Source organism: Neopelma chrysocephalum, unplaced genomic scaffold (assembly GCF_003984885.1).
Source record: "Neopelma chrysocephalum unplaced genomic scaffold, ASM398488v2 Primary Assembly neopelma1_59, whole genome shotgun sequence".
Taxonomy (NCBI): Eukaryota; Metazoa; Chordata; class Aves; order Passeriformes; family Pipridae; genus Neopelma; species Neopelma chrysocephalum.
This window is the reverse complement of record NW_020897714.1, coordinates 1,971,145-1,997,255: the sequence shown is the minus strand read 5'-3', so window position 1 is coordinate 1,997,255 and position 26,111 is coordinate 1,971,145. Positions and strand designations below refer to the sequence as shown.

Genomic DNA, 26,111 nt, shown 5'->3' with positions numbered 1-26,111 from the left:
ACTGCACTGCACGTAGGTAACAGGGAGCTCTGCTCTTGTCACTGTTGCCTTCTTCCTGCAAAATTTGCAACTTTTACTGCCAAGCAGTATTTCAGATGATGGTGAGGAAAGTAGAGGCTTTGCTGCTAGTTTTTGTATCCAACAACACCGCCTGTAAGGGCAGCTGTACAGGACAAGTTTTCATGCAGTAGCAAAGAAGGAAATCAAAGCCTGACTAAAGCAACAAAACCACAAGAGCAGCAAAGGTAAACTTGCATGAATAAAACCCAGGGCTAGGAGCCTGCCACTATAGGCCTGCACATAATCTGAAGCTGAGGCAAACTTTACTCAGCTGATTTCAGCCAGGTATTTCTCCAGGTTGCAACTCTGACCAGTTTAGATGCCCTTCAAACTGCACTGAACTAACTTTTCTTTAAAGGAAACTTTGCTTTAATCTAGTAACACAGAAATCTGGCTCAAAATGACATTTTAAACTTTTGATTCTATTGAATTTAGTGAAAGATAGCTTTTGTAACAAGAGTGGAGTGCCCTTGGTGGTGCTCTCTTCAAGTTGAACTGTCTCATCAGTGCAGCCTGTAGAAGGGGTAGTTGACTTTCAAGAAAAGGTTTGATTCCGTGCCAGTTTGTAACTGCTTAATGTCATCTGCATGCCTGAAAAATTATTTGGAGATATACAGACTCTGCTAGCACTTGTCTTGTTAAAGGAAGTCCAAATGTGGATTTGGCTGGCACCCATATAGTGTGCTACTAGTCAAATTAATTCCAAAGAGGTATGGTTTAACTTGGTAAGCTGCTAATATACTTTATTTAACAGAATTGTCTTTCCAACAATTCCTTCCTACAAAAGGAAAGCAGAGAGTTTGGGGCTTTTTTAACATCCAAGGTCAATGTTTTTTATTTCCTACAGAACTGACCCAGTACTGTGTTTATCTGAGGGGAGGAGGAGAAAGTGGTTTCACTGGCTTGTCAATGGTCTGTGTTTCACACAGCTCTCTCCAGACAGTATTGTCACTTCTGGAGAGCTGAAGAGAGTCTGTGTTGAGAGTTCAGGAGAGCATTCTGTAAGTAGATTCCCTTCACTTTAGAAAACCTAAGGGAGAAAAATGTTTGCACACATACTTCCTTATTTCAAATTAACGTTTCTGCTTTGGCAGACTTGCCCTGATGTTTGCCAGGCACTGCATTACGTGTGCAAGGGCCAGAAGAGTCACAACGCCTGGCAAGCACCTCTGGGCTTCCAGAAACAGGGCCTCCACTTGCCTGTGCTTACAGTCATCACAAATCCATGTACAGACTGCTGCAGGCATCACAGACTTCCTTACGATCATGGATAAAGAAAGCAGCCCAATTAAGAAACACGCTGCCTTTGCAGCAACTACTAGAATAGGAAAGAAAATATAAAGACAGGCTGCAGCAGACATGAAAGGGGCAGTGTGTGTGTGAAGTGAACGTGAAGCAGCCTGAAACATTTTCTGCTAACTGCCCTCTATTATACATGTTTGTAAAGTCGTCCAGAGCCCAGTACTTCACAGTTAAACACTCAGACTGTTCGTGCAGAATGTTGCTCTCTCTCCCAAACTCCATCTTGCTCTCAACTCCCCTCAGTAGAACTCCTATCTACGTAAAATTTGTGGTGTAAAAAGCTGTAAAATCACCTAGTTGTAGTTCTGAGCATTAGCTAAGGTTCCTCTTTTTTTATACAATGAAAGGAAGAGAAAAAGCTGAAGAGTAATATTCCAGGATCACTAGAAAAAGATACCATCTAACTTCAGAGCCTGTTTCAAGGATCCCAACTCAAAACCTATGCAGCCAAAACTGGAATACACCACTTAACTAAACGCACCAGGTCAACCCAAACCAGCAAGTCACAAGGGCCTGGTCACTGCCTGAAGTGTCTGAGGACTGAGGATGTGCACTGCAGCTGTCCTAATGGAACTGCCCTTCCTGGTTCTACACAAAGAAACACAACTTCAGTGAATCAGAATTTTTTTTATTTTTTTTTATTTCTGTGTATTTTAAGCAGAACCTGGAGAGGAACAGAAGGAATAGGGTTGTATAAAACCCCTGTTTTACTTGAAAGTGAATTCTTCCCACAACACATGTAAGTTCCTGTAAGTTAAAACCAACTGAAGACAGTGCCATTGAAGGAGATCTGCTTGTCTCAAGCTTCTGTTCCATAATCTCACAAAAACTACATCATTAAAAAAAAAAATTACTACGTGAGATCTGGTCCACACATCCTCAGGTACCGAAGAAAATTTAACATGGGCGATGGTCTGGTACACGTTTTCTGGGGAGAAAAAGAAAAATCAGAAAATTCCCACCCACGCTGACGTACATTAGCCCCTCCCCACCCATTCCTATTTTTAATCTTTAGCTGGTATTTTGTGTTCAGTGGCAGCTTTATCTCACAGCACAAAAGGCAGTATCACCTCAAAGCTAACACACTACCTGCGACCATGGCAAAAAAAACCTGTGATTCAATAAGCAGTGCAAACTACCTGATAGCAGGTGGACATGGGATAACCCACCCAAGAGCAGCAACTCTTCTCAAACTTTTTAACAAACGTGTTTTTGCTTAAGCTGCAGATTCCAACTCAGAAGCAGCTGAGCATTCCATTACAATTGTTGCCAAAAGAAAAAAAAAAAGCAGCATGATACATTCCATTTTGGTCAGCCAGTTTTGCAGATGTTTCAGTGCTATATATGACAGGAGTAGCTGGTGATCTAAGATTAACTAGGCATTACTCAGGTACACCAATATAAGCTCACTGATGGCTCTAAAGGTCTGGTCACATTGCTAAAGCAATAAAATCATCAAATATGAACATCAGTAAGCCAGATGTCAGGTTTCATTTCAAATAAAGCATTTTTAGAACAAGGTTTTTCTGCACTGTTACTCTTCCACAGAAGGAGGTTACTCTATACCACTGTAACTGACCATTCAGATGCTCAGATCATACCTTGGTGCTGCTTTAATGATGTCATCTACACGAAGAATCATTTCTGCTGCTTCAGCTGCACTCAGCAAAACTTGTCTCTTAACTTGGAAACTTTCTGTTACTCCCAGAACTGCCATGTCTCCAATGATACCCTCTTTCATATCTAGAAGAAACACATTAAGAGGCTGGGGTTTTTTTCTTAACTTGGCATTTTTTAAGGAAATTACAAGAAGGTGAGGGCATAGTAACTTACCTGCTCAAACAAACCATATTGATAGTAAGGGAAGTATTAAATAAAGTCTTTCACCTCAAGGCTCCTGATTTAAGCCTAACGTTGCAATTACACACAAAAAATTAATGATGAAAACTGTATACACTACGAAGAGGAGACAAGACCTCAACAGGACTCTCAGCACTATTTCATTAGGTATATTAACTTCAGATTTCTTCACTACAACTTTGTGGTGGTTGTTTTCTTTTTGGAGCGCAGGGGGGGGACAGGGAGGAGGATGTGTTTGCTTGTGCTGGGTTTTCGATTGCATTTAAAACAATGCTTTTCTTTTTAAGCTTCATGTAACTAGACTCAGTGTAAGTAAGGAAAATGTTTTTTAGAGGTGGAAACCATCCACTTAAAAAACAAAGGTTTTCACTCTACTGTCAAAAGCCTGGTAAAATGATAAAGGGATGTAGCACTGTACGCCTAAGGTCTGTGCAAAGCAAACAGAAATCAACCTACTCAGTTCTGGCTGAATATATGTGACAGACACATGTGATCAACTGTTGTGGGGTGAAGTTGTAGCCCCACAATTAAAGTTTGAGGTAGTGCAAAAGTTAGGCCATGTTCCATGGGAGCAGTGGAGCTGGTTAGATGGTTTCCATGGACACGGCCTTGGGTTGCAGGGAGTACAAGGTTAAGACGGTTTGATAATGTGCAGGTGCTTGGATTCCTGGGTGTTGTTGTGGGAATATGTTTGTGTTGTGTGTGAAGTTGGCAAACTCAATAAAGGCTGCCTGCTGCACTGAGCAGACGGACATCTCTTGTCTCACCATCCTAGTGTGTCTTGTGTGTCCTTCTTTTCCCCTCGGACCAAGACCTCACGACAGGTACCCCACGACAAACTGTAATGAGCCTGATCAGCCTGCCTAACAGCAATTCAATCACAGAAATAATATTGAGCCCCTTACCCAGTCCATAAGTAGTCTTCCCTTCACTGTGAGCAGCTCTGAGCTGAGCAACCAAATCAGCACTGTCATAGCCAGCATTATCAGCTATTATTGTTGGGATCTAAAAGGATAAACACAGGTTGTTTTTAATTAATGCAGGGACTGATCCCTACTAAACACAAAACATACTTTGACATTACTAGTTTACAACTGAATTTCAAGAGAGGCTTCAAAAACATGGCAGATGATCTATTGCAGTGATTAGAAGACAGGGAAAGAAAAAAAACCAAACTACCTTTCTAAGGATTTTGTATAAGACCCTGCTGTAAGGAAAGTAGCAGAGAGGACAGAAGCATGTTAGCAGATTTGTCAGTTCATTTTACATGGACAGGAAAAAAAAAAAGAATCTTGTCTTTCATCAAGTCAGACTACAACTGGAGAAATATTTTAATTTTCAGAACATAAGCCTGCTGATAAGCATTAACTACCTGATCATTCTGCTCACTGTTTCAGTGACAGCAGTGCAAACTTGCACATGCTGACCGAAGAAGTAATGTCAAGTGTTACCATGCTCTTGAATTTTATTTTCTTGGCAGAAATGTTTTCCTATAGTCTTTCATTTCCTAAGAAAGGTTTTCCCTAAAAATTTCCCTAAATTACAGGAAGGCAATTTTTTCTCAAATAGCACAATTCTATAAATGTTTCTTATGACACTCTTATTTCCTGCTAAGATGCAATCTCTAATGCAAGCCTAGAAGCTTCTAGATAGTACTAGAGTATGAATACATCCAAATAGCAGTAGAGCACTAATGGAACAGAAGAGTTGCTCTTTTCTAAATCAGATGTCAACTAAATAAGATGAGATTTTTATGTGCTATTTCTGCAGCACTTTTAGCTTGCAGGTAAGAGGAGCAAAAAACAATCAGAGAAAGGCTAGCATATGAACATTCACAATTTTGTAACTCACAGAACTATTAAAATACCAGTAATTTTTCTTTAAGACAGAAAACAACTTTTCCTCCTTTGTTCATCCAAGATGTGTTGCTAAACTTCTAACAAACAAAATTTTTAAAGTGAATCAACTATCTGATGTCATAAATTAGTATATTTTGTGAAACTTTGTCTCTTAATCCAGCAACCTGACTAAATAAACTTACCATTCGTAAAGCCTTAGCAAAGGACTCCATTGCAACAGACTCTTTGCCAGGTGTTCTGACAGCAAGTTCTGCAACAGCATTAGCCATCAGCATCTCTGAACAACCTATTCATTGAAGACACAGAGATGTTACATATCTGATGAACAGGAACACGAAATATGTATCATGTACAAAGTATAAAGAATGTAATATTCACCTCCACCATACACAGTTCGAGTGTCCTTCACAGTCTGGGCAAGAACACAGAGAGCATCATGCAAAGACCTCTCTGCTTCATCTAGAATCTGCTGTGTTGCTCCACGCAAAACTATGGTGCAAGCTTCACCTAGAAAGCACAAACGCAAAAAGATTAAAAAAAGGAAACCACAGACACACAAAGAGGCTATCATGAAGCATTTGTAAAAGTTTTGCTATCACTATAGTCAAGTTTTATATCACTTAATTTTGTGGGGAAAAGAAAGCATGATGACATTTCTCAGATAGTATCTAATTATGTACACTAGGCTATTGATGTTGTTCCACAACGCCTTATTTAACAGAAAATTAATATTGCCTCAAAACAACCCCGTGAAAACTTACAGTATTGGCACTTACTAGAACAAGCTCTCAAAGTATGACATGTTGCTACTTTTCTTGTAAATTTAATCTCCCAAAGCCAAAGTCTTGGTTCCCATCCTTACAAATGGTTGTGTTCACTTACATAACACTAAACATACACAATTTCAACCATGAACATATGTCTTCACAGGATTTTTACTGGAGAGCAAGGCTTTAATAAAAATGGTTACATGAATTATTACAAAATTCCTATACCCCACTGGCAACTGAATAGCGTTAGCAGAGGGTTAACACAAAGGTTACAACATGCCATTAGCGATTAAACACTTACCCATTGCTACTCCAGAGAAATGAATGAGTTTATCTTCTCCAATCATTACTTCTTCAATAAGCTTGCAGCTTCCTAGTTTTACTAGCTCAGGGTGATCAAAGGTTGATGCAATTTCACCACCTACAAATGTAAGACAATACAGAAATCAGAGCTCACAATGAAAGCATCTGTTCAGACAAGGCCTAACCGGGAGGGGGGGGATTGAAAAAAAAACACCTTCATAATTGCCTCCAAATAAATTTAAATTAAAAATACCAATAAGCCAAGACTTTCTCATGTCAGCATATGGGACCAGAAACCTTCAATCAATGCTGATAAATCCTCAAAACATCAATGTTTTGTTTCACGTCACAAGGACTACAAAGCTTTTGAGTTCTGTCTGGATAAGACACTAAATGTTCATCTTTGCTAAATTAAAATGTCGGTATTTTTCAAGTTTTCATAGTATTTACTGATAAAGTACTTAGAAAATACTAAACCGAGTTTCTTCTGCTTTAAAACTTGAGCTTGTTACAGTATTCATTTTGCCTGCCTGATGATGGCTGAGAACCAGTGGCCACCACTCTCCCGAATCAGAAGTCTCATGCCATGCTGTAGCAGCAGTGTTGTACACAACCTTAAACTGCCGTACTGTAAGCAAAACAGGTACTACAAAGACCAAAACATCTCTGAACAGACTACTGTTCTAATATTTTAATCTTCCTATTAAAAAACTATTTACATGTATGAATTCCCCATGCATGCTCAATTATTCCATGTTAACTTGCAGCACAGCTGTAGTTGCAGCAGTACAAGAAAAAACAAGATTTGTAGTAGAGTCTGTGCCTATTAAAAATTTGGGTTTTTAGCTATACTATTTGATCCACCATGGCCTACAAAATTTGGTTTGAATTTGTTCCAGAATATAAGCAATGTTCCTCTAATCAAGTGTTTGCCTGTGTCAATGTGCCTACAGTTATACAGTTATACACAACTGCTACTTCAGTTTTGCGAAGCTAAACAAGTCAGTGTCTTTTCCTTTCTCCCTGCAAAGCAATTCTCCATCCTCCTCATCACTTTCACGATCAACCTTTTATGACATTCCAGTTAGCTATCTCTAACTTCAGCAACGACAACCAACTGAAGCATTCCACATGTTTAATTTTCATTAGTTACTAGAATCACATTTACACTGAACACCACTCAAAATATCCAGGCTGTTCCTGTCATTTGAGGTCCACCTCAAGTCAATGACTCAGGCCCACATTTTTAACAAAGGGTCACTCTTTAGTCTTCTCTATCATTACAAGAAAAAAACCAGCCATTCTGAACAAGATCGCATTATCGAATAAAAAACTAGTGCTAATTTGTGGAGTCATCATCTAATTCTTTCTATTGCTAAGTTTCATCTTTTCCCTAGAAAACAAACATTTCAAAAGCTTATCAAGCAAGGACTTAACTGAAAATATTTTTAAAATATGAAAGACAATTAATAACTGACACTAACTTGCTAAATTATATCTCACAGTTAGCATTATGATCCTGGGGAAAAAAAAAAGTATGTTAAGTATGTTTAATGTTTACTAAAGATCAAACAAATAACATGACCCTCCAAGTTTCACACGACAAGATACTCTACACACCTGTGACAAGAGCCAGACGTTCTACACCAGCAAAGTCTGCATGTTCAATAGCCATGACACCAGCAGCTCCAAAGAGTTGCTCAGGGTAGTTGTAGATCAACTGTCTGCAATTAAAACAAGTTTCTCCGTTACACACAGAACAAACGTTCTAAAATACCAGAGTAACAAGGACACCAGATTCTCAGAAGCGTGGACTTGGGGTAGATTTCTGAAAGCTACAAAAGCAGTCAATGTATGAGGCACCTGCCACACACAGAATGTTACACTGCACAGAAGCAAACACAGTGACAGGAAAATATACCAAGCTAAACCCCAAAAAATTAATTCAAACTATGATACTTTTTGAAATACCCTTCCCCTGAAGAAACACTATCACACTAAGCACAAGGAGCCATGTGCTTGAAGTTCTAAGTCCTTTGATCCTAAGTGCCTGCTGGGCACTTAACTGCCTATTCTAGCAGAGTGTACTAGAACAACATGTTCCCTTATTAATATGTGTACTACTCTCTCTAGAATGAAGTCAACCAAAGCTGAATGGTCAATGACCATTCAGGAGTGCCATGCCAAATTATTTTTCCCTTCCAAATTAGAGATTGAGTGTTGCAGAGATTCAGCAGGAGCTGGGAGAAGCCATCTCCATCAAAAAAAAGATGTTTCTAATCTATCTTCAAAAGAGACAACTGGTGTTGCTGGGTACACACAGAGAAGATTCTTCCTACTCTGGATCCACATGGCCTTGACCTTTGTCAAGCATCTCCTCAGCACAATTTACCTGGCTAACATCTACGGTATAAGAAGTCGATCTACATGCCTATAAATAGAAGTCAATTTTACCGAGGAATAAATCTGAAAGTTAAGCATCAGTCTAACTGCAATACCCCTAGCCTGGCTACATGAGCTTCCTTAGAACAACTACCTGTGTCAGTGATGGAGTTACGCATTTATAGTTTTTGCATAATTCAAAGGACTCTTCCATCAATTTGACAACAGAACTCTTGACTCTTGGACTCTGTATTTGTACCATGTTCACTCGACAGAGTGCTCATTTTACCTATACTAGAACACAATACATGTGAAGACATGGAGGGACTAAGAGATTCATCATTCTTACAGAAGTTTAACACAAATTTTCAAGGTGAGTTAGATAATGCACTATGCCCTCAGAGTGCAGACTTTTGCTACTGTGGAAAACAGTGCTACTCTTACAACTCCTACCCTGTGGTGTAGTACTAGCTGATCAGCTTCCCAGTAGACTACATGATGTGCTGAACCAGCAGGTATCAAATTGTTTGCAACCTACGGCAGTTTCACTTAAATGAGAATTACTGAAAGGCAGAAGTGTTTTTCATCATTAAAAAAATGAGGTTTTGCACTGTGACAGTTCAAGAGAGAAGCACAATGCTAACAAAGAAAAGTAACCTAGATATGAAAATGGCTATCTTTCATACTTTCAAAGATGTGTATAAAGGAAAAGGTTCACAACAGGGTCACAGACATGTCCCAAACCATCTCGAACTTGGAGCAGTACTCCAGCACCTGCATTTTAATGCAGGAAAAAGCATAGCAGGTTTAATCTGAACTAAATGCAATGAACAGCACAGACTCTTTTAGCAGCAATTTCCCCCCAGAAGGGGGCACATGGGTTATCAACAATGCTGCTGGCATTCATAAGTAAACAAATCTGTTAGTATAAAACAAAGTGACTTTGCTTCAACTGGATGTAAACATGGCTCCTGGAATAAATATTATCAGTTCTTCCTCTTTAAAACAAAACAAAACTAAAACAAACAAAAAGAGGGGGACCATGGTGCACAAGGGGAAGCACAGACTCAATCAAACACTAGGCAAGAGCACATAATACTAGACACAGGAATAAATAACGTTCTTCACACTAGTACAATACTCCCCTTTTCCCAAGAAATCCATACCTGTTAATAAAGCAGTTAATTCCATGTTTAAGAATACGCTCTACCTTCTCCTTCATCTTCTCTTTTTCTGCCTGTTCTATTTCTGCCACTTTCGCTGTAGAGTCCACTCTAACGCGAGAGCCAAAAATCTATATCAAGGAAAACAGAGTTCAGTCTCAAACTCTCATTTACAAAAACATAGTTATACAACAGTAGTTCTGTCACATACCTTAATCTTGTCTGTATCCATACCAGTATTTGCAATAAGAATCTTTGCATTTTCAATTCTTTTTGGCTGATTTACACCAATCTTCTTGTCAAGCAAAAAGCCTGTAGTAACAGAAAGGTCTTGTAAGACTCCAAATTAAAAAAGGAGAACAATTCATTTAAATTACTACAAAATCCCCTCATATTTAGTATTTGTCTTAGTAATAACGTAACAATGTTTCCTAGGACAAATTTGCACAGAGATGTGCAACTTTTAACAGCTTTATTTCTCAAATGCACATACAGTCAGCATACAAAGACTTACCTTCGTCTAAGTAGGAATCAGCCAAACTTCCACCAAGTTTCTTAATGACATGGATAGCCTCCAAATTACCAGAACCTTTCAACCTAAGAACAGCTTCTACAGCTAGCTTGACAAAGTGGTCCTTATGGTGAGTAAGTAATTTTGATGAAAGAGTTGTTCCCGCAATGTTCATCAAGTCTTCACGGAACTTCACTTCATCATTACTAAAATAAAGACAGTTCAGTTAAACTGGAAAGTCTGAAAACCTTACTATCATTAGTTACCCCTGAGAGCCTCTGCCCACTTCTTCTAGCCTGTATCTGCGTGTGCCATGCTCTGTTTTGAGGAATGCTGCACAGAAACCCTCCACTGTCCCACAATATAACCTATTTGAAATATGAGTTCCATTAGGAGAACTTTTGCGTTCAGTTTTAGAAAGTCTGTGCTCTCAAAGTGTAAGGCAAGGAAAATAGTCACATTTAAAAATCCAACTATGAAGCCTGAAATAACAGCTCAGATTTTTGTTCCAGGGAGCAAATTATTGCTCGTATTTTGTTCCTGCACATCATAAGTATTTTAAATAATATCATAAAGCTTCTATAATTCACCTGAAAAAAGGCAGTATTTTTCTTAACCGTTAAAATTCATTAACTCAACCTTTATACTACTTTAAAGAGAGGACAGAATTTACCCGTAGTCTATAATCCTCACTGGTGTTTTTATTTGAGTAGTTTTTTATAAAGAGTTACAGCAAATGGACATTACTAACCCATGATCCACAGCTGCTTTCAAAAGTGCCTCTCTTGAAGCTTTTGTGGCTGCTCTCCAGCCTGCAATGATGGTCTGAGGATGAATCTTCCTTGCGATCAGTAATTCTGCCTCCTATTTAAACGAAATTAATAATTATTCCCCCCCCCCAAGATACAGTTACACTAACTAGGAAAGACACTACTATGTAATCAGAAAATTCTGAATAGCAGTAAAAGCCAGAGAGCTATAAAACCAAAATTAAGGTCACCTTACTGGCAGGTATTTTCCATCCTAGGCAAATACGATCTGCCCATGGAATATCACCATGAAATTCTAATTAAAAAAAAATTAACTCCAATATGAAGAGCAACCAGACTTATATTTCAAAACAGCAATCTTCCATTTTGAGATCAGTTTCCTGTTCCCTTATAGATGCAACTTAAAGTGTAGTTGGAAAAAAGCTATCTTCTTTTTTTTGAGGAATTTGGCAAGCTGACGGATCATTTCTAAGATGTTCTTGATCCCAGTTCATGGATTTGAGATGATCAGCCTTTCTGGCACAGCTCTGCTAACAAGAATTATTCACTTCTCAAGTCTTTTTCATAGTAATTTCAGGTTTAAAGTTTGCAGTGTAAACTTTTACATACACACAAAACCCATGCAGAGTTTAAAAGAACAGTATGAATTCAAGTTTTGTGCAAAGAACAGAATTTAACAGGGTTTTTTTTCTCATTAATGTTATAGAAAAGGATTTTGGAGGACTGACCATCACAACTAAGCAGTGCTGCATGCTGCCCAGTGCAATATCCAGGAACTGACCTACAAGAGTAATGCTTCTCTGTTTCACTTACATAATGAAATAACAGAAGACAATTTTCTAAGATGTACCAACTTAAAATACTTGAGAGTTTATAAATAAGGAACAATAGTCTAAAACAATAAAAAAATTGCTAATTTTTTTAAATTAGCTATTAAACAATAGCTAAGGATTGTTTTCTTCCCCTATCAATTTCAACAGCAACAGAGCAAGCTATTCCTTCCATACCTTGGGAGCCCTCTTCACAAACATAGGATAACACAGCTCCTACTGGTGGTATCACAGGAGTACATTGCCAAACAGAAACACATTTGAAAAACTGTAATACATCACCCTCAGTAGTTCAGCTGCCAACACTGTGACAGATGTAGTTCCATCGCCAACTTCATCATCTTGAACCTTTGACATATCTGAAGAAGGAAGACATGGTGTTAATGTTCTGATTCAAAATACCATGCTCACCAGTATCAGATTCAATTAATTTTTCTCTCACACCAGTTTGGGAAAGACTAAACTATTTGTTTAAAGAGGGAAGTCTAAAAAAGTCACAGAAGAACATAAGATGCAAATCAAATTCAGCATCCTTTAAATCCATGCTCCAGTTCCAGCCTGGTGATGGTCAAGAGCTACTCCCCCCTGTCCCCAGTCCTAAAGATGGTCACCAAAAGGAAGTATGGCCAGACAGAAGCTCTAAGGTATACATACAGCATCAGACACTATAATAACCAAGTATGCTACATGAATTGCTGATAAACTGGGACCCAGTAAACATGAAATCATTAAGAAATTTAACACCCAACTGTTCAGGCCCCTGCTCGTCACCAGAACTGGACCACTGGCACAGAAAGACAGTTGATCACAAAGGTAAACTCTGTCCAGACTACAATGTTCACTGAGTTATAAAGACAGATTTAAATTAGGGAGAACCAGAGAGAACCTCTGTTCCCCTGTAGATTTCTGTTCCAAATTTTCCCAGTGAAAAAAGAAGGGTACACAGCTGTCTTTGGTTCCTTCTGAGTTCTGGGATGAACCAGAGTTGAGGGAAAACAACAACATCCCAGAACAGTTTTGAAGAGCAGCATATACCTTAATCTTACTTTTTGCAGAGTTCCGCAACTCTTGCAGTACCTTGCACTCCTTCCTTCAGGATTTCTGCCCCCCCCCTTCCATTTTTCACAGTATTTCAAGAATAATTTTCTAAGAACAAATAAAAACTACATAATAAAGTTACAAATGAAGCAATATCATGCCTTTAAGAACTCACCAACCAAGACCTTGGCAGCTGGGTTGTCAACTCCAATAGCTTTCAGGATGGTTGCACCATCGTTGGTAACTGTCACAGAGCTATCTCTCCCAGTACTTAAAAGAATCTTGTCCTACAAGATGCAAGATTTAGAATACTGGTTGAAAACATACTGTAACCATTAAAGCTAAATTAACAGGTATGACTACTGAGAGCTTGCAGCTGCCTTACCATGCCTTTAGGCCCCAGGGTGCTCTTGACTAGGTCACCAATGGCAATGGCACCAACAAAGGATGACTGAAATGAAAACAAATATACCTTAAGGAACAATTTATTTCTACTCTCACACAAGAATTATACACTGTCCCACAGCTTTCAAGAAGACATTTTAACACAACCTTTCCACAGTCACACTTCTTCCAATGGAGCTGGGTCCAAGTTTATTAACTGCTACATTTTGATATACAGATCAAATATACTTAATTCTCACAGAAACCAAAAAAGCCTGCCTCAAAGCCAGAAGAAACGCCTTCCAATAAAACACCAATCTTCTGAACTACAGTATCGAATTATTTAAGTTTTTGAACAACAAAGTTTATCTAGTTGTCAGTTTAAACAACACTCCTCCTCCCTTCTGTTCACAAACATAACAAGGAAAGACAGACAAGAAGTTCCACATCATCATACACAGAAAGTATTTTTAGCAATAGAAAAGACAAAGCTTAATTATCTCAAGTACTACCAGTTTCTTAAAAAAATTAAACTTACCAACCGAGCTGTTTCTGCCTTCTCTTCATCTGCACCTGCCTTGAAAATGTTCACTGGAGCAAGAGAAATGGATGCCTAAAACACAGTTAACACAAGAATATTCCTCTAGCTTTAACAAAACTACACATTTTAAAAACAAATCCTTTACACTAACAACCTAAACAATGGTTTTAATATTAAAATTACTTCTATACCCTATTTGGTTTTGATAAAAAATATATTTAAGATAAATTCACCTTGACTCTTTCTTAAAAGTCTGTCTTGCAATCTTGTAGTCATATGAAGGGATTACAAGACCGAGTCCAACCTACTCCCAGAGGCTGCAGAGCACATTCGCTGATGGGACCCCTGAGACCGAGAGACTCATCACCAGCACCTCACTCCAACATCCGACATCCGCCCGACCAACCATCAGACCCCACCAGCCCAAAGACTGGCACAACCAGCCGAAAAACCACATTAGCTGAGTACAGTAAGGCTTTAGTATTTTGATATCTGGGCGAAACCCTTATCTTCCTTTTTTTTTTTTTGTTTTGCATTTCAATGAAAATTAATTATAGCAGTGACGAACACGTGCCTTTAAGGACTAACACTTGGAAAGCACCCAAGGCCTTAAATGCAAAAGGATCAGACACCAAATGAACAATCGTATCCACGCTCCTAGGCGAGTCGGGAAGGATGGGAGCGGGGGTGCTCCCGGTGGGGCCCGTTACCGCCCCGGCTCCAGAACCTTCCGCGCCCCCCGCGGGCACCGCGCGGGAACGGAAGGGCGCGGCCTCCAAGCCCCACGCGCGCGCCCGCGGGGAGCGCAGCCGCCGCCACCGCCCCGCCCGGCCCTGCCCTTCCCTCCCTTCCCCGGGCCAAGGCGCCGTCGCCCCGCTCACCATGGTGCCGGTGCCGCCGGGACCCGCCGCCCCCTGCACAGAACCAGGGCCGCCGCCACACGAGCCCAGCAGAACGCTCGTCACAGCCGCCGCCGCTTCCGGCCGCGCGCGGCGCTCTGGGAGCGCAGTCCGGCCCCGCCTCCCCGCCCTCCGCGGCAGCGCCGCCCCGGCCCCGGGTGTCCTGCGGATGGAGCGGAGCTGTGGCTCAGCGGCCGTCAGGAGGAAATTCTGCACTGTGAGGGTGAAGAGGCGCTGCAACAGGTTACCCAGAGAAGTTGAGGATGGCCCATTTCTGGAAGTGTCCGAGGCCAGGCTGGATACGGCTTTGAGCAACCTGGTCTACTTCAGGGTGTCCCTGGCCGTGGCAGGGGGGTTGGAATCTTTAGTCCATTCTATGATTCTACCATTCAGGTATATTCTTGGAGGTGAAGGTGATCCTACCCCTCTACTCAGCCCTAGTGAGGCCACATCTGGAGTGCTGTGTCCAGCTCTGTGCTCCTCAGTAGAAGAGACATGAAGCTCCTGGGGTGGGTTCAGCAGAGGGCTGCAAAGATGATCAGGGGACTGGAGTATCTCTCTTACAAGGAGAGACTGAGAGACCTGGACCTGCTCAGCCGTGAACAGATGACTGAGACCTCATCAGTGCATCTGAAGGGCGGGAGCCAAGAGGACCCAGGCTCTTCTTGGTGGTGCCAAACAATGGGACAAGAGGCAACGGGCAGAAACTGATGCACAGGAAGTTCCACCTGAATACAAGGAAGAACTTTACTGTGCGGGTGACCATGCACTGGAACCCAGAGAGGGTGTGGAGTCTCCCTGGAGATATTCCAGAACCATCTGAACGCAATCTTGTGCCATGTGCTCTGGGATGACCCTGCCTGAGCAGGGAGATGACCCACTGTGAGCCCTTCCAGCCTTACCCATTCTGTGATTCTATAAATCACCTCACCTCTTTCAAGGTTCAGAAACAGAGCATGTTTCAGTCCCAAAGACCATTTGACACCCCAGACAGCTCAGCAAGGCACAGGCTTCATTGCTCAGGGATGAATTCTCAATCAGACCTCCACATACCTCAGTATCTGATAGTGATTCAATTCAGATCAAGACCTTCTACTTGCAGCTTAGTGATGTAGGAATAATACAGTAGCAAGAGTCCTCAAGGACCAGTAATTCAGACATCAGTCACAATCTAGTTTGAGGCTTAACTTCAGTCAGACCAGTCACCTAAGTTTCTGAGCAGGTACAAGTTTGATCGAGGAAGGAAAACAGAGACTCTTCACAAAATCTAACGCTTCAGGTGCTCACAACTGAAAATTTACATTTTGTTGTGATTTATATATAGCAATTTTAGCAAGGCCAGTTATATCGTTATTATGGCACATATGTCTGAAAGGGTAACTCTTCAATGCTTTGACATGAAGATACAAAGAACCAAAGTTTCTACTGAAGCCTGCATCATGCTAGTAGGGAAATATTACGTGTAATGGATGTCACAAAAGCTCCAGAACTGTTGGCCAGGGATATGAAAACCTTCTTGAGAACTGAGTTTCCAAAGGTCTAAGTTATCTAACCAACACTATGCATGGACCATGTAATGTTGTTTCTTAAGGAGTTATGAAAACAAAACATCTCCTGATGTTTCTAGGGTTTTGTTAATTTGTTGGTTACATACACCTTTATTGAAATTATGCCTTAAAACACTGACTTGGGAAGGATTAAAGAGGCAATAGGGAATTTTGAAAAATCACCACCATATTTTATAATCTCCAGAAGAAATCCAAAAGGCAACCTGGACGTCAACCTTTTTATTTTCTTAGTTCTTTCTTTCAGAATTTATCAGTACTATGCTAAGAAATTCCTTTTGGGTTTTCTGAAATATAGCACATTGAAATTGCCGGCATGTGATTCACTAGCCCGTAGTTGACAGCAACAGTACTACCACAACAAAAAAATCTAAATCTATGTGCATGACAAAGATGTGACAGAAAACTAGCAGAAAATGAAACAGAAATTTGGAGACAAATTTAAAGACTTCATATCATCGTGATCAGTTTGGGTTTTTTTTTACTACTGAGTAATGAGTGCAATATGGAGGCAAGAGGAAGGCAGAGACAGGTACCTGAAGCAATGATTTAAAGAAAAGCAAAAAAAGGTTATTAAAAAAAAAAAAGACAATACAGTGACACTAACCCTGTGAACTACTCAAGTAATCCACAGACAATTTTTAATGTAAAATCAATAGTTTATTGCCATGCTACAATTTATTTTTTTTCAAATGAAGTTGGCACTGGTAAAGGGGGGAAAATGTTTCATAATACATAACACTTTTTAAAAATGCACATTTGGTAAGCTTTCTCAATAATGGCAGCTTAAAACAAGTGAAATTAATTTTTTAAGATTAATGTGGAATGACATAAAAATACACTCTTTCTGCATAGTATAAGAAATATGGAATGTTTGTAAAAACAAATTCATTTAACAGGGAAAATTACTTGAAATTTTATAAACAATTTGGCAATGGTACTCCCACTGTTCAGACTTTTTCATATAAAAGAAATAAAAATCTAGAAAGCTACCTTTATACAAAGTTGCTATATTTATGTCTTTAAGTAGGAAAAAACATTTTATAATGCAAATTAGGACATACAATAATCTTACAATATGATACAATGTAATGACAAGAAAGGAACATACAATATAAGATTTTGGCCTTTGTAGAAATGTCTATTTCTGCATTTAATAAATGCATTTGTGGCACACTGGTGACTACTGTATTCTTACTACCTACCAGTCAGCTTTCATGCTAGGGCAGTATTCAGCTGTCTGCAATCGGGCTGAGACACAGAACTGCTTTTGAGGAGACCAAAGGTGATGCTGCAGTGAAGCGAGATGTGAAAAAGGCAATGTGCCTGCTGGTCGAGTCCCCGTACCGTGGGACACCATATAACACTCTTTCCTTTCATACCAGAGCATTTCTTATACATTCAGTTAAGTACCAAAGTCTTGCAAGTGAGAACATCTGTGTTTGCGATTTGGCAAAATTCCAGGGAAAATACAAAGTTAGTACCAAATATATATTATATATAAAATGTGGGTGTATGATATACACACATGTTCTAATGCAAAAAACTGCATTATTATGGATTTAAATTCGCTGACATCCATTCCTAAATAACATGGCCATTAAAAAAAGGTGTAATCCCAATCTTTCACTCAATTTAGAATCACTTCCTCTTTCATACACAATAGTCAAAGCAACATATATGCAAGTATGACTAAGAAATCAAAATTCCTGTAATTATCTGAACTCTGACCACAACAAATAGGATTTTTCAGTACATGTAATTAAATATATTTATATTTTTACAGTATTTTTAGACCATTCCTGAAGAACCTGACACCAGGTCTTCAGGTGTAACAGAGCTGTCAGTAGAACTTGATCTTGTAGGAACATATCCAGTGGCCCTTGAAGTCAACATGAATCATTTGTTCAGCTTCAAAGGACACTGCATGCAGACCCAACAAGCTCTGGAAGGGTCACCCTGCTAACAAGGAAGATTCCCTGATGACACCAAACCTTCTTCTCAGACTTCCTTTCCTATTGTCAAAGGGAAGGACCAGAGCAAAGGATACATGGACTCTGGGCTCTCTGGGTTGCTTGGCAGGTGGTGTTGGGAATGACCATGAACAGCACAGCCCCAGCACCAGGGATTGGCAAGGTAAGTTTCATGGCACCTTTTGCACTAAGGCTTCTCATGGGAAGCAGAGGAGCTGCTTCCCCCCACTCATCGCTTGGCAATTCAGTCACCACGGGTCTCAGACATGAGCTCTGGCTGGGACCCCAAGGCATTTAGTACTTTGCAGACACAGAGGAAGACGGTCCTTATTCTGAAGGGCTTCAGCCTATTTTTTAATCGTAATTTTTACATAATTTCCTTTGTATATACACATATTTGCTACATAAAACAGAATTACACCAAAATAATGGATATAGCAGAAAACGTTGTCACAATATATGTATATTACCACGCTAAATAATTACTAAAACTGCAAGAAAAATTTCAAAAATGCCCTTCATAATATATAAAAATATAGAAATGTCCAACACTCGTTTCCTCAACTTTATCTCTCATATTCTATCTGTACACCTACATATTTCCAAACAAAATACTGCGTTAATCTGGAGTAAACACTGTGTTAGGGCAATATCCTCCTAAGACATCTGGCAGACTTAGTAACATATCTTATAGCACAGTACCACAAGAAATAATATATACATGGTCGGAGTTGCAGATGCTAGGTTGCTCTTTTTCTTTTTTTTTTTCTTCTGATGCACTTATCTTTTCCAAAAGAGGAAGTAATTCCTAAAGATTGTGAAAGAACCCCAATTCGTGACTTCCTGTCTTTTTCATATATGTTCTGTAAGAAGGACATCAACAAACTTGACTCCATCTTAACGCAGTTTTTTGTGGTGGAATTTCTTCTGGACTTGTTTTTTTCTTGGAGTGTATATGAATTTAAAATAAACATATAATAAATGAACTTAGGTTTATATTAAGTAAATACTGTCAATATAAATGCCTGAATTGCTACCTCAAGGAAGAGATGGGAAAGATCGTATCATTAAATTCCAAAAACACCTAATTCTATCTATCACAGTGAAGGACCGAGCTCCTTTAGGGGAAATAGAAGAATTTCAGATTTAAGTCCACTAGTAGTTCCTACTCCATCAGTTTCATCTTATTTGCAGCCATTAAATAAATTACTACAGTGCAGAAATGGAACTTCACCATTGATCCCACCTTACATGAAGAGAATACTGCTTAGAAATAGAGGTCCAAATCAGATACATCGTTATATGCTCAAAGCAGTAACTGACATTAATCAGAACTTCCATTTTTACTTCACCGACAGTCAATAAAAACAATCTGCTCTTTCCTAACTCTGTCTCATTGAGAAGTCGTTAAATATAAAACAAAAACAAGGACAGCTAGATTTTGAGCCAATACACACTGTTAAAAAACTAGCAAAATCAACTGCTGGTCTGTCACATACCAAAGCAGCTCTGTTTTGGACTTTGTACGGCTTACACATTTCTGTGACATTTTTTACACCCAAGCTCCAGTCAGAGGTGTAAACACACACACAAATATCCAAACATCTGGGGGCGGGACACACACACACACACACACCAGGGGGTTTAAGCAATTTATTATATGAAATGTCTCCTCGAACACTTAAGTTTCCTACAAACGCTCTGCAGACTTTAATAGGAACAGGAATAGTGCTTCAATGCACACCATCACATTCAACCCCTCTCATATGCAAAATGTATTTATTGGGGGAAACAGAAGATTATTTTCCTGATATAACAATGGATTAAATTCTCACTACCTGTATTTCTACTACAATCTTTATTATGTACTTTTGGTCACCGTTTCATCTTTTTTACCAACTCAGTTTCCTTGTTTAAAAGATACACTAATGTATATCTTTCCCAAATCATTGCATTAAAGGAATACCTAGAGTTAAAGACTTTCCCTTGTCAAATATACTTGAAGGGCAGCAGCCAACCGCACATCATGGATGAAAAATAGAACTGATGGAGATGTTACCATTTTTACAGGACCTTGTTTATGTAAACTTAACATGCCTCATTTATTAAAGAAAATAGTTACACATTTGTAGTTTCTTGTTCTGTACATCTGTGGGCCCAAAATAAATATGATCTAAATACTGTGGAGAGATTTCAGCTAAAAACCGAATCCTAGATTACAGAAACTAAATCTAACATCACAGCCTTTAAAAGAAAAATTGAAAAAAAATATTTACCAAGTCTAAAAGAGTAAAGTGCATTGCAACTGCATCTACTTCAAGGGGCAGAAAATAAGGAATGCTAAAGATGAGTAGTGTGGGTAACAGGGAATACTCAATATGTTTGCAGCATATACAAAATGAGAAAGCATTATCCCACCTGTAAAAAGTAAGATGTTAAAAAAGTAGTCCTGGAAAATATGTCATCAGACTTGTTAGTATAATTAAGGCTACAAAAAGTTGAAATTTCAGTATGTTATCAATTCTGGGGACCAGAGCTAGGAAAACATTGTGAAACTTGCAATAAGATAAAAAAATTTTCAGACCATTCCTTCTATCTGAAACTATTCAGACTAAATGCATAGGACAGTGCAGTGGAACTAAGGAGAGATACGTCTGGTTGTTGAAATTTCAGCAGGTCACTTACGATCTACCTGAAACCTGTTTCCATACTTTGCACTTAAGAATATTACTTTCCTGCCTCACAGGTGTGTTTTTAGGGTCCAATTAATTTGTCCAACCTATACAGATGAGGACCAAATATTTCTAAGCAGCTAGTTAGATCAAACACGTTTGCCTCAAAACACAAGCTGAAGCATTAGTTCAGCTCACAAACTTAAGTGAGCTATACACTAAGAACAAGAATCACACCAGTATTATTAACCCAGTAAGTATTTTGCAATGCATGGTAATTTCTCTTCAGTACAGACCAAGACTGGTCCATAGCATAAGGTGAGGCAATGGCAAAGATGTGTGGGAACACTCACAGAATCACAGAATCAATTAAGTTGGAAAAGACCTCTGAGATCATCGAGTCCAACCTATGACTGAACACTACCTTGTCAACTAGACCATGGCACTCAGTGCCACATTCAGTCTTTCCTTAAATACCTCCAGGGACGGTAACTCCACCACCTCCCTGGGCAGCCCATTCCAATGTCTAATCATACTTTCTGTGATGAATTTCTTGCTAATGTCCAACATAAACCTCCTCTGGTGCAGCTCAAGACTATGTCCTCTTGTCCCATCGCTAGTTGCCTTGGAGAAGAGGCTGACCCCCACCTGGCTCCTTTCAAGACACTGCAGACCTGTAAAATGCCTAGCTTTAGGTAGTCATTACCTTTTTGAGTACCAAGGTCTCCCCACAAGTCAAGAAGCCTATCACAAGAATATGCAAAGGCTGATCATTAAATCATTAATGAGGATTGTTGTTTGTTTTTTTTTTCCAAATCTTGTTTAAGGTCCTCATAATGGTCTCAGTGACTCTCATCTTTTACTTCTGCAAATTATGGCCTTTATGCATCTGGTATTTCAGTACCATACAGTCTGTAAAAAGTAATGAAAGTCAAAGTGAAAAGGTTGCCTGATACCAGCTAATGGTGTGGCAAGACACATGTATTTCAGGTGCTACTACTGATGCCACTACTAAATGAGAGAAGACCAAAGAAAAAAGAGGAACAGAAATACACACCAATTTAAAAGACTGAAAATAACTGTAGATTTTTTTCATAAAACTTCAACTCAAATATTGCATGAAGACCCTTAATGCTTTTCCAGATCTCCAAATGGCTTTTCGTGCATGTTTTTCCTCACAGTTCAGGGGTTATTTTACATCATACCAGTTCACACAAGTGTCAGTTCCTTTGCAATCACAGGCTCAAGAGTAATCTCTTCTACTGCTAGTACCAAGGTGCGCCTGCAATACTGCCAGAATTCTAAGATTATTCAGAGTATTAATAAACAAAACAAAATAAAAACTTCTAAGGGTGCATCTGGCATATTCAACAAAGAACATTCTACCTGGATGTACCTGTAACACTGAGCAGCCATCATTGTGACCAAATTCACCAACTGCAAAAGGAAAAGAATTACGCTTGTCGATAATACTACCTTCAGATAATTTACTACATATCTTTCTAAATTAAAGTATACTATCACCTATGGATGCACACTGCTAGAATGTACAACTTTCTGTAAAGAACTATCAAGTCCAGTACCCTGCCTCCCGTGTAACCTGTGTTTGATGCTTTAGAGGAAGACAATAACTGCATAATAAACCTTTCCAGTTGTGCAATAATGCATGCTGCTGGAGAGCTGGGATATTTCTGTCAGGCATAAAAAAGTAGAACACTGGACAAAGACAACTATTTGACCTTCAAGAGTCTTTCTTTGTCAAATGCAGAGAGTAAGACAAACACATATATGACCCTGAACAATAATTAAAGCTATGTACAAAATTTTGACTTCTAAACCAAGACATTATGGAACAAATAAAAAAGAAACATACAAATGCAAAGAAAGAAAAGGACACTGAACTAAGAAAGGACAAGAGAGCCTTAATTCATCCAGCCCACCTGTGAATTCCTTCACAAAAAACCCCAAAACTTTAATGGGATTAAAATTTTGCCAGATTTCACAGGGAATTTGATATGTGACTTGGAATTCTATTCTAGCGGAAGGAGCTTAAGGCTGGATTTAGATGTGTTTATAGCTCTGATCAATGAACATCAATGTGACCTCTCAAAAATCACACAAGATGAGAAAACTGTCAGGAATTAGAGGCCTTCTTGCCCACAGGCAAAAAAGGTATGGTGTTTATATTCCTTGAGATGAACCAATGTATCTTGTGTGTGTCAAACTGAGTGAATTAGTGTATTACATACATTTCATTCTGGAGGAACCACTTCAATGAGAAATGAATGTAAGATATGTATATTGAAAGATTAGGTTTACCTGCTAATAATGCACATATCAAGAGGCTTTAAAAAGTGTTATAAATGCCATTAATGAGTATAGGCACCAGACCAGAATATTTATAAATTCAAAAACAGCATGTCACTCAGACTGTAATCAATTAAAGAGGCACTGTGAAAGGTGGTGATGCTGCTATGCAGTAATAACTTCTACTGTAGAATGAAATAGTGTTACCTAGATGAATACTTGCTCTACATTAATTCCCTTTAGTTAGACAAGTACATGAAGTATGCAGAAAAAGTTCTATTAGTCTATAAAAGGCATTAGTGTTAAGAAATGCAAAGTACTCGCATCTTCAATGTTATAAACTTCACAAAAGGTGCAAATGATTCAATGCTTCCCAGGCTCACATAGGCAGGTCAGTACTGTTATGTCTAGTTTTCCTAGAAGTACCATCATCTCGGGGCAGTGCTTTTTGCAAGCTTGACATAGCAGCAGTTCTTTCAATGTCTATCACAGCATACAGGTCTGTGCGCCTGGTTGGAGTTTGCGGAAGTGGAGTGGTGGGGGTTTTTGGAGTCTGAGGGTTGTCAGAGTCACTACCACCTTCCAAGTCAACCTGTATATAGTTGAGCTGCCTGTGTTCTAAACTTGGACGCCTAATGTCAAAGTTAAAGACTGTTGGGGTACAGTCCCGACGTCGTGCAAATTCTATTTTATGAGCACTTGCTGGTACTGTTACATTCTCTGTATTGACATAATTATGCATTAGATCTAGGTTATTGTGGTAGCCATTCAGAGACGGGGTCTTTGGTCCTAAACTGTCATCTTCATCTCTACTCAGCTTGCGGGCTTCCCAAACAGGAGGCAAGGATGGCAAGTTCTCATAGTTCAACAGCGCAGTTCTCCTCTGAGCAGAGTTGTTAATGTTCTGGGTGTCTGAGGTACTGGTTGATGTCAAGCGACCTCTCCTGACCCCTGAGGCACTAGGGATTGATAACCTATTTATATTTTCATACACCAGTTTATTACCAGATGGTGTTTCTCTACGTTCATCGCTGTCGTACCCAGTGTCCCATTCAGTGTTGTTTGTGCTGCTGCCGCTAACTTGATCTCTCCCAAGTTGCTCCAGTTTCTCTCTTTCCATTAACTGCCTTTGAACAGGTGTTGGTCCTAAAACAAATTTGACTCCTTCAGGCTCCAGGAGAACCTGAGCATCTCTGTCATCAGTACACATCTGATCTTCTTTCACTTTAGTTATTTCAGTGTTTGAAAGCTTTGATTCCAGTGGCACATGCACACTCAATCGATTTTTTCTTTCTTCTTGTACTCCAGTAGTGTTGACGTAAGTGTGCACCTAAAAGAAGAAGAAAAAAAGAGGAAATTCAAATGCTCTTTGTGCCTCTTTTGTCCCCTCCAAATTTCTTTCCTTCTTAGCTCCCCACTTTTCTAATAAAAATACCTGAAAATAAAATCTTGTTATGGCAGGTGTTTAAGAGTAAAGGTCACCTCTCACATTTTGTTGAACTGTGGTCAGTTTTGGGTTTTTCCCTGAAATTTTGTTGTTGGTTTTGTTAATGCTACTATAACAAAAGAACAGAATTTATATTTTAGATTAATAATTAGTTTTATTTGATGTTTTATCTCGGTTGTGCTCTAATTCTCACTTTTCAGGTTCTATTACAGCTCTGCTCTGATCAGGGCAAACTTGGGCTGCTCCTTACTTCATTACATCCATTAGCTCATTACTTCACATGGACAGATCAGTGAGAGCTTTACTTTGTTGTTCCTTACCGTGACAGCGACCAACAGTTATTTTCCTAAATTTGTCTTTGTAATTTCCACATTGCAAAGGAAACTTGCAAATCAAAACAAAAAAAACCATAGAAAGACCTAAAAAAACCCTCAGGCTCTTGCCTTGTGTACCACTGCAGCAACAAAAAGAGAGGCTGGGTCTACTGAAAGAACAGTCAATTCTTTCTTCAAGAGCCAACAGCTTCATAATAACAGAAACCGAAGTAGAAAAATATATAATTCCATATGAAGAGTGGAACTCAGAATTAAATAGAAGCAGGAATTGTCACCATATGCTACTAGGAAAGGCAAAAAATACACTATTAGGTTATCCCTCCAATTTCCCAAAGTGGATCAACACAAGGCTGAATGGGAAACACTGGATTCTTTCTCTAAATTTTAATTCCATGTCTGGATACCCAAACAGCAAAAGTAGTATTTTACAGCAGCAGTCGTGTAGCCTTCCAAACCTCTCTGTCAAGCTCTACAGGCTGAAGTGTTATTTACAGCTCACTTGACTCCTACACTGATACTTTAACTCATTTACTCTTCAAGAACTCCAACAATAACACCTGAACTATTCTGTGGTGGCTCCTAACAAATCCTTTCCCACAAGACAGTTCACTGCACTCTGCTCTGGTTACCCTCTCTGGTTTCCAACACTGCTTCTTGTCACACACAGAAATCTTCCTAAACCACATGACATTATTAAACTTGACTAACATCTAACATTTTCATCAGCAACCTGAATGATGAGAGAGAACACACCCTCTGAGAGTTTTCAGTCTTTCCCAGACTGGTAGGCTTTCCATTGAGGGATCTCAGCAGCCTGGAGAACTGACCTCATGGAAACCTCAGCAACAGCAAATGCAAAGTCCAGTGCCTGGTACAGAACACCACCAACAGGTTAGACACCAACTGACTTGAAAAGGAGCCTTGCAGCAAAGCTGGGGGTCCAGGTAGATGGTAAGTCAAATGTGAGTCAGCAGCATGCTCTGGCAGCAATGAAAAACCAAACTTGCACTGGTTTGTGTTAGCAGTAGCACAGCTACTAGGTTAAGGAACATGATTATTACCATCAACTCAGTTCTTGTGAGACTGAATCTGAGCTCCTCAGTACAAGACAGACATCATTATACTGGAGCAAGTGTAGTG

The 26,111-nt window shown here is 39.4% G+C and overlaps 2 protein-coding genes across 4 annotated transcripts in view; both read right to left on the bottom strand.

The window, feature by feature from the left end:
• Positions 1–1,993: 1,993 nt before the first annotated feature.
• On the bottom strand, positions 1,994–14,755 carry CCT2 (chaperonin containing TCP1 subunit 2). 2 transcript variants are annotated; one of them, XM_027679691.1, is made up of 16 exons: positions 14,655–14,755; positions 13,771–13,845; positions 13,234–13,299; positions 13,024–13,135; positions 12,093–12,169; positions 10,962–11,074; positions 10,214–10,416; positions 9,911–10,011; positions 9,703–9,830; positions 7,775–7,878; positions 6,153–6,272; positions 5,460–5,588; positions 5,264–5,367; positions 4,128–4,227; positions 2,964–3,105; positions 1,994–2,290 (listed from the first exon to the last, which is right to left on the bottom strand). In XM_027679691.1, exons 1-16 carry the CDS (start codon positions 14,655–14,657, stop codon positions 2,260–2,262), a joined length of 1,608 nt encoding a protein of 535 aa, XP_027535492.1. In that variant the 5' UTR covers positions 14,658–14,755; the 3' UTR covers positions 1,994–2,259. The 2 variants fall into 2 exon arrangements, with proteins under 2 accessions (XP_027535492.1, XP_027535494.1); XM_027679693.1 differs by lacking the exons at positions 1,994–2,290; positions 2,964–3,105 and adding an exon at positions 3,605–3,719 and having other exon boundaries at positions 4,062–4,227.
• Positions 14,756–16,875: 2,120 nt separating this feature from the next.
• Positions 16,876–26,111, bottom strand: part of FRS2 (fibroblast growth factor receptor substrate 2) — a 52,922-nt gene continuing 43,686 nt past the window's right edge. For both annotated transcript variants that reach the window (XM_027679685.1, XM_027679684.1), the window contains exon 7: positions 16,876–24,519. In XM_027679685.1, coding sequence (XP_027535486.1) covers positions 23,569–24,519 — 951 coding nt within the window. In that variant the 3' untranslated portion in view covers positions 16,876–23,568. The remainder of the gene's footprint in view (positions 24,520–26,111) is intronic.

Bases quoted from the DNA above. Each gene is read 5' to 3' on its own strand.
- CCT2 (XM_027679691.1), bottom strand. The intron at 5,589-6,152 runs GTAAGTGTTTAA...TGTGCTTTCTAG, and splicing joins TTTCTCTGGAGTAGCAATGG to GTGAAGCTTGCACCATAGTT. The intron at 4,228-5,263 runs GTAAGTTTATTT...TTATCCTTTTAG, and splicing joins TTGCTAAGGCTTTACGAATG to ATCCCAACAATAATAGCTGA.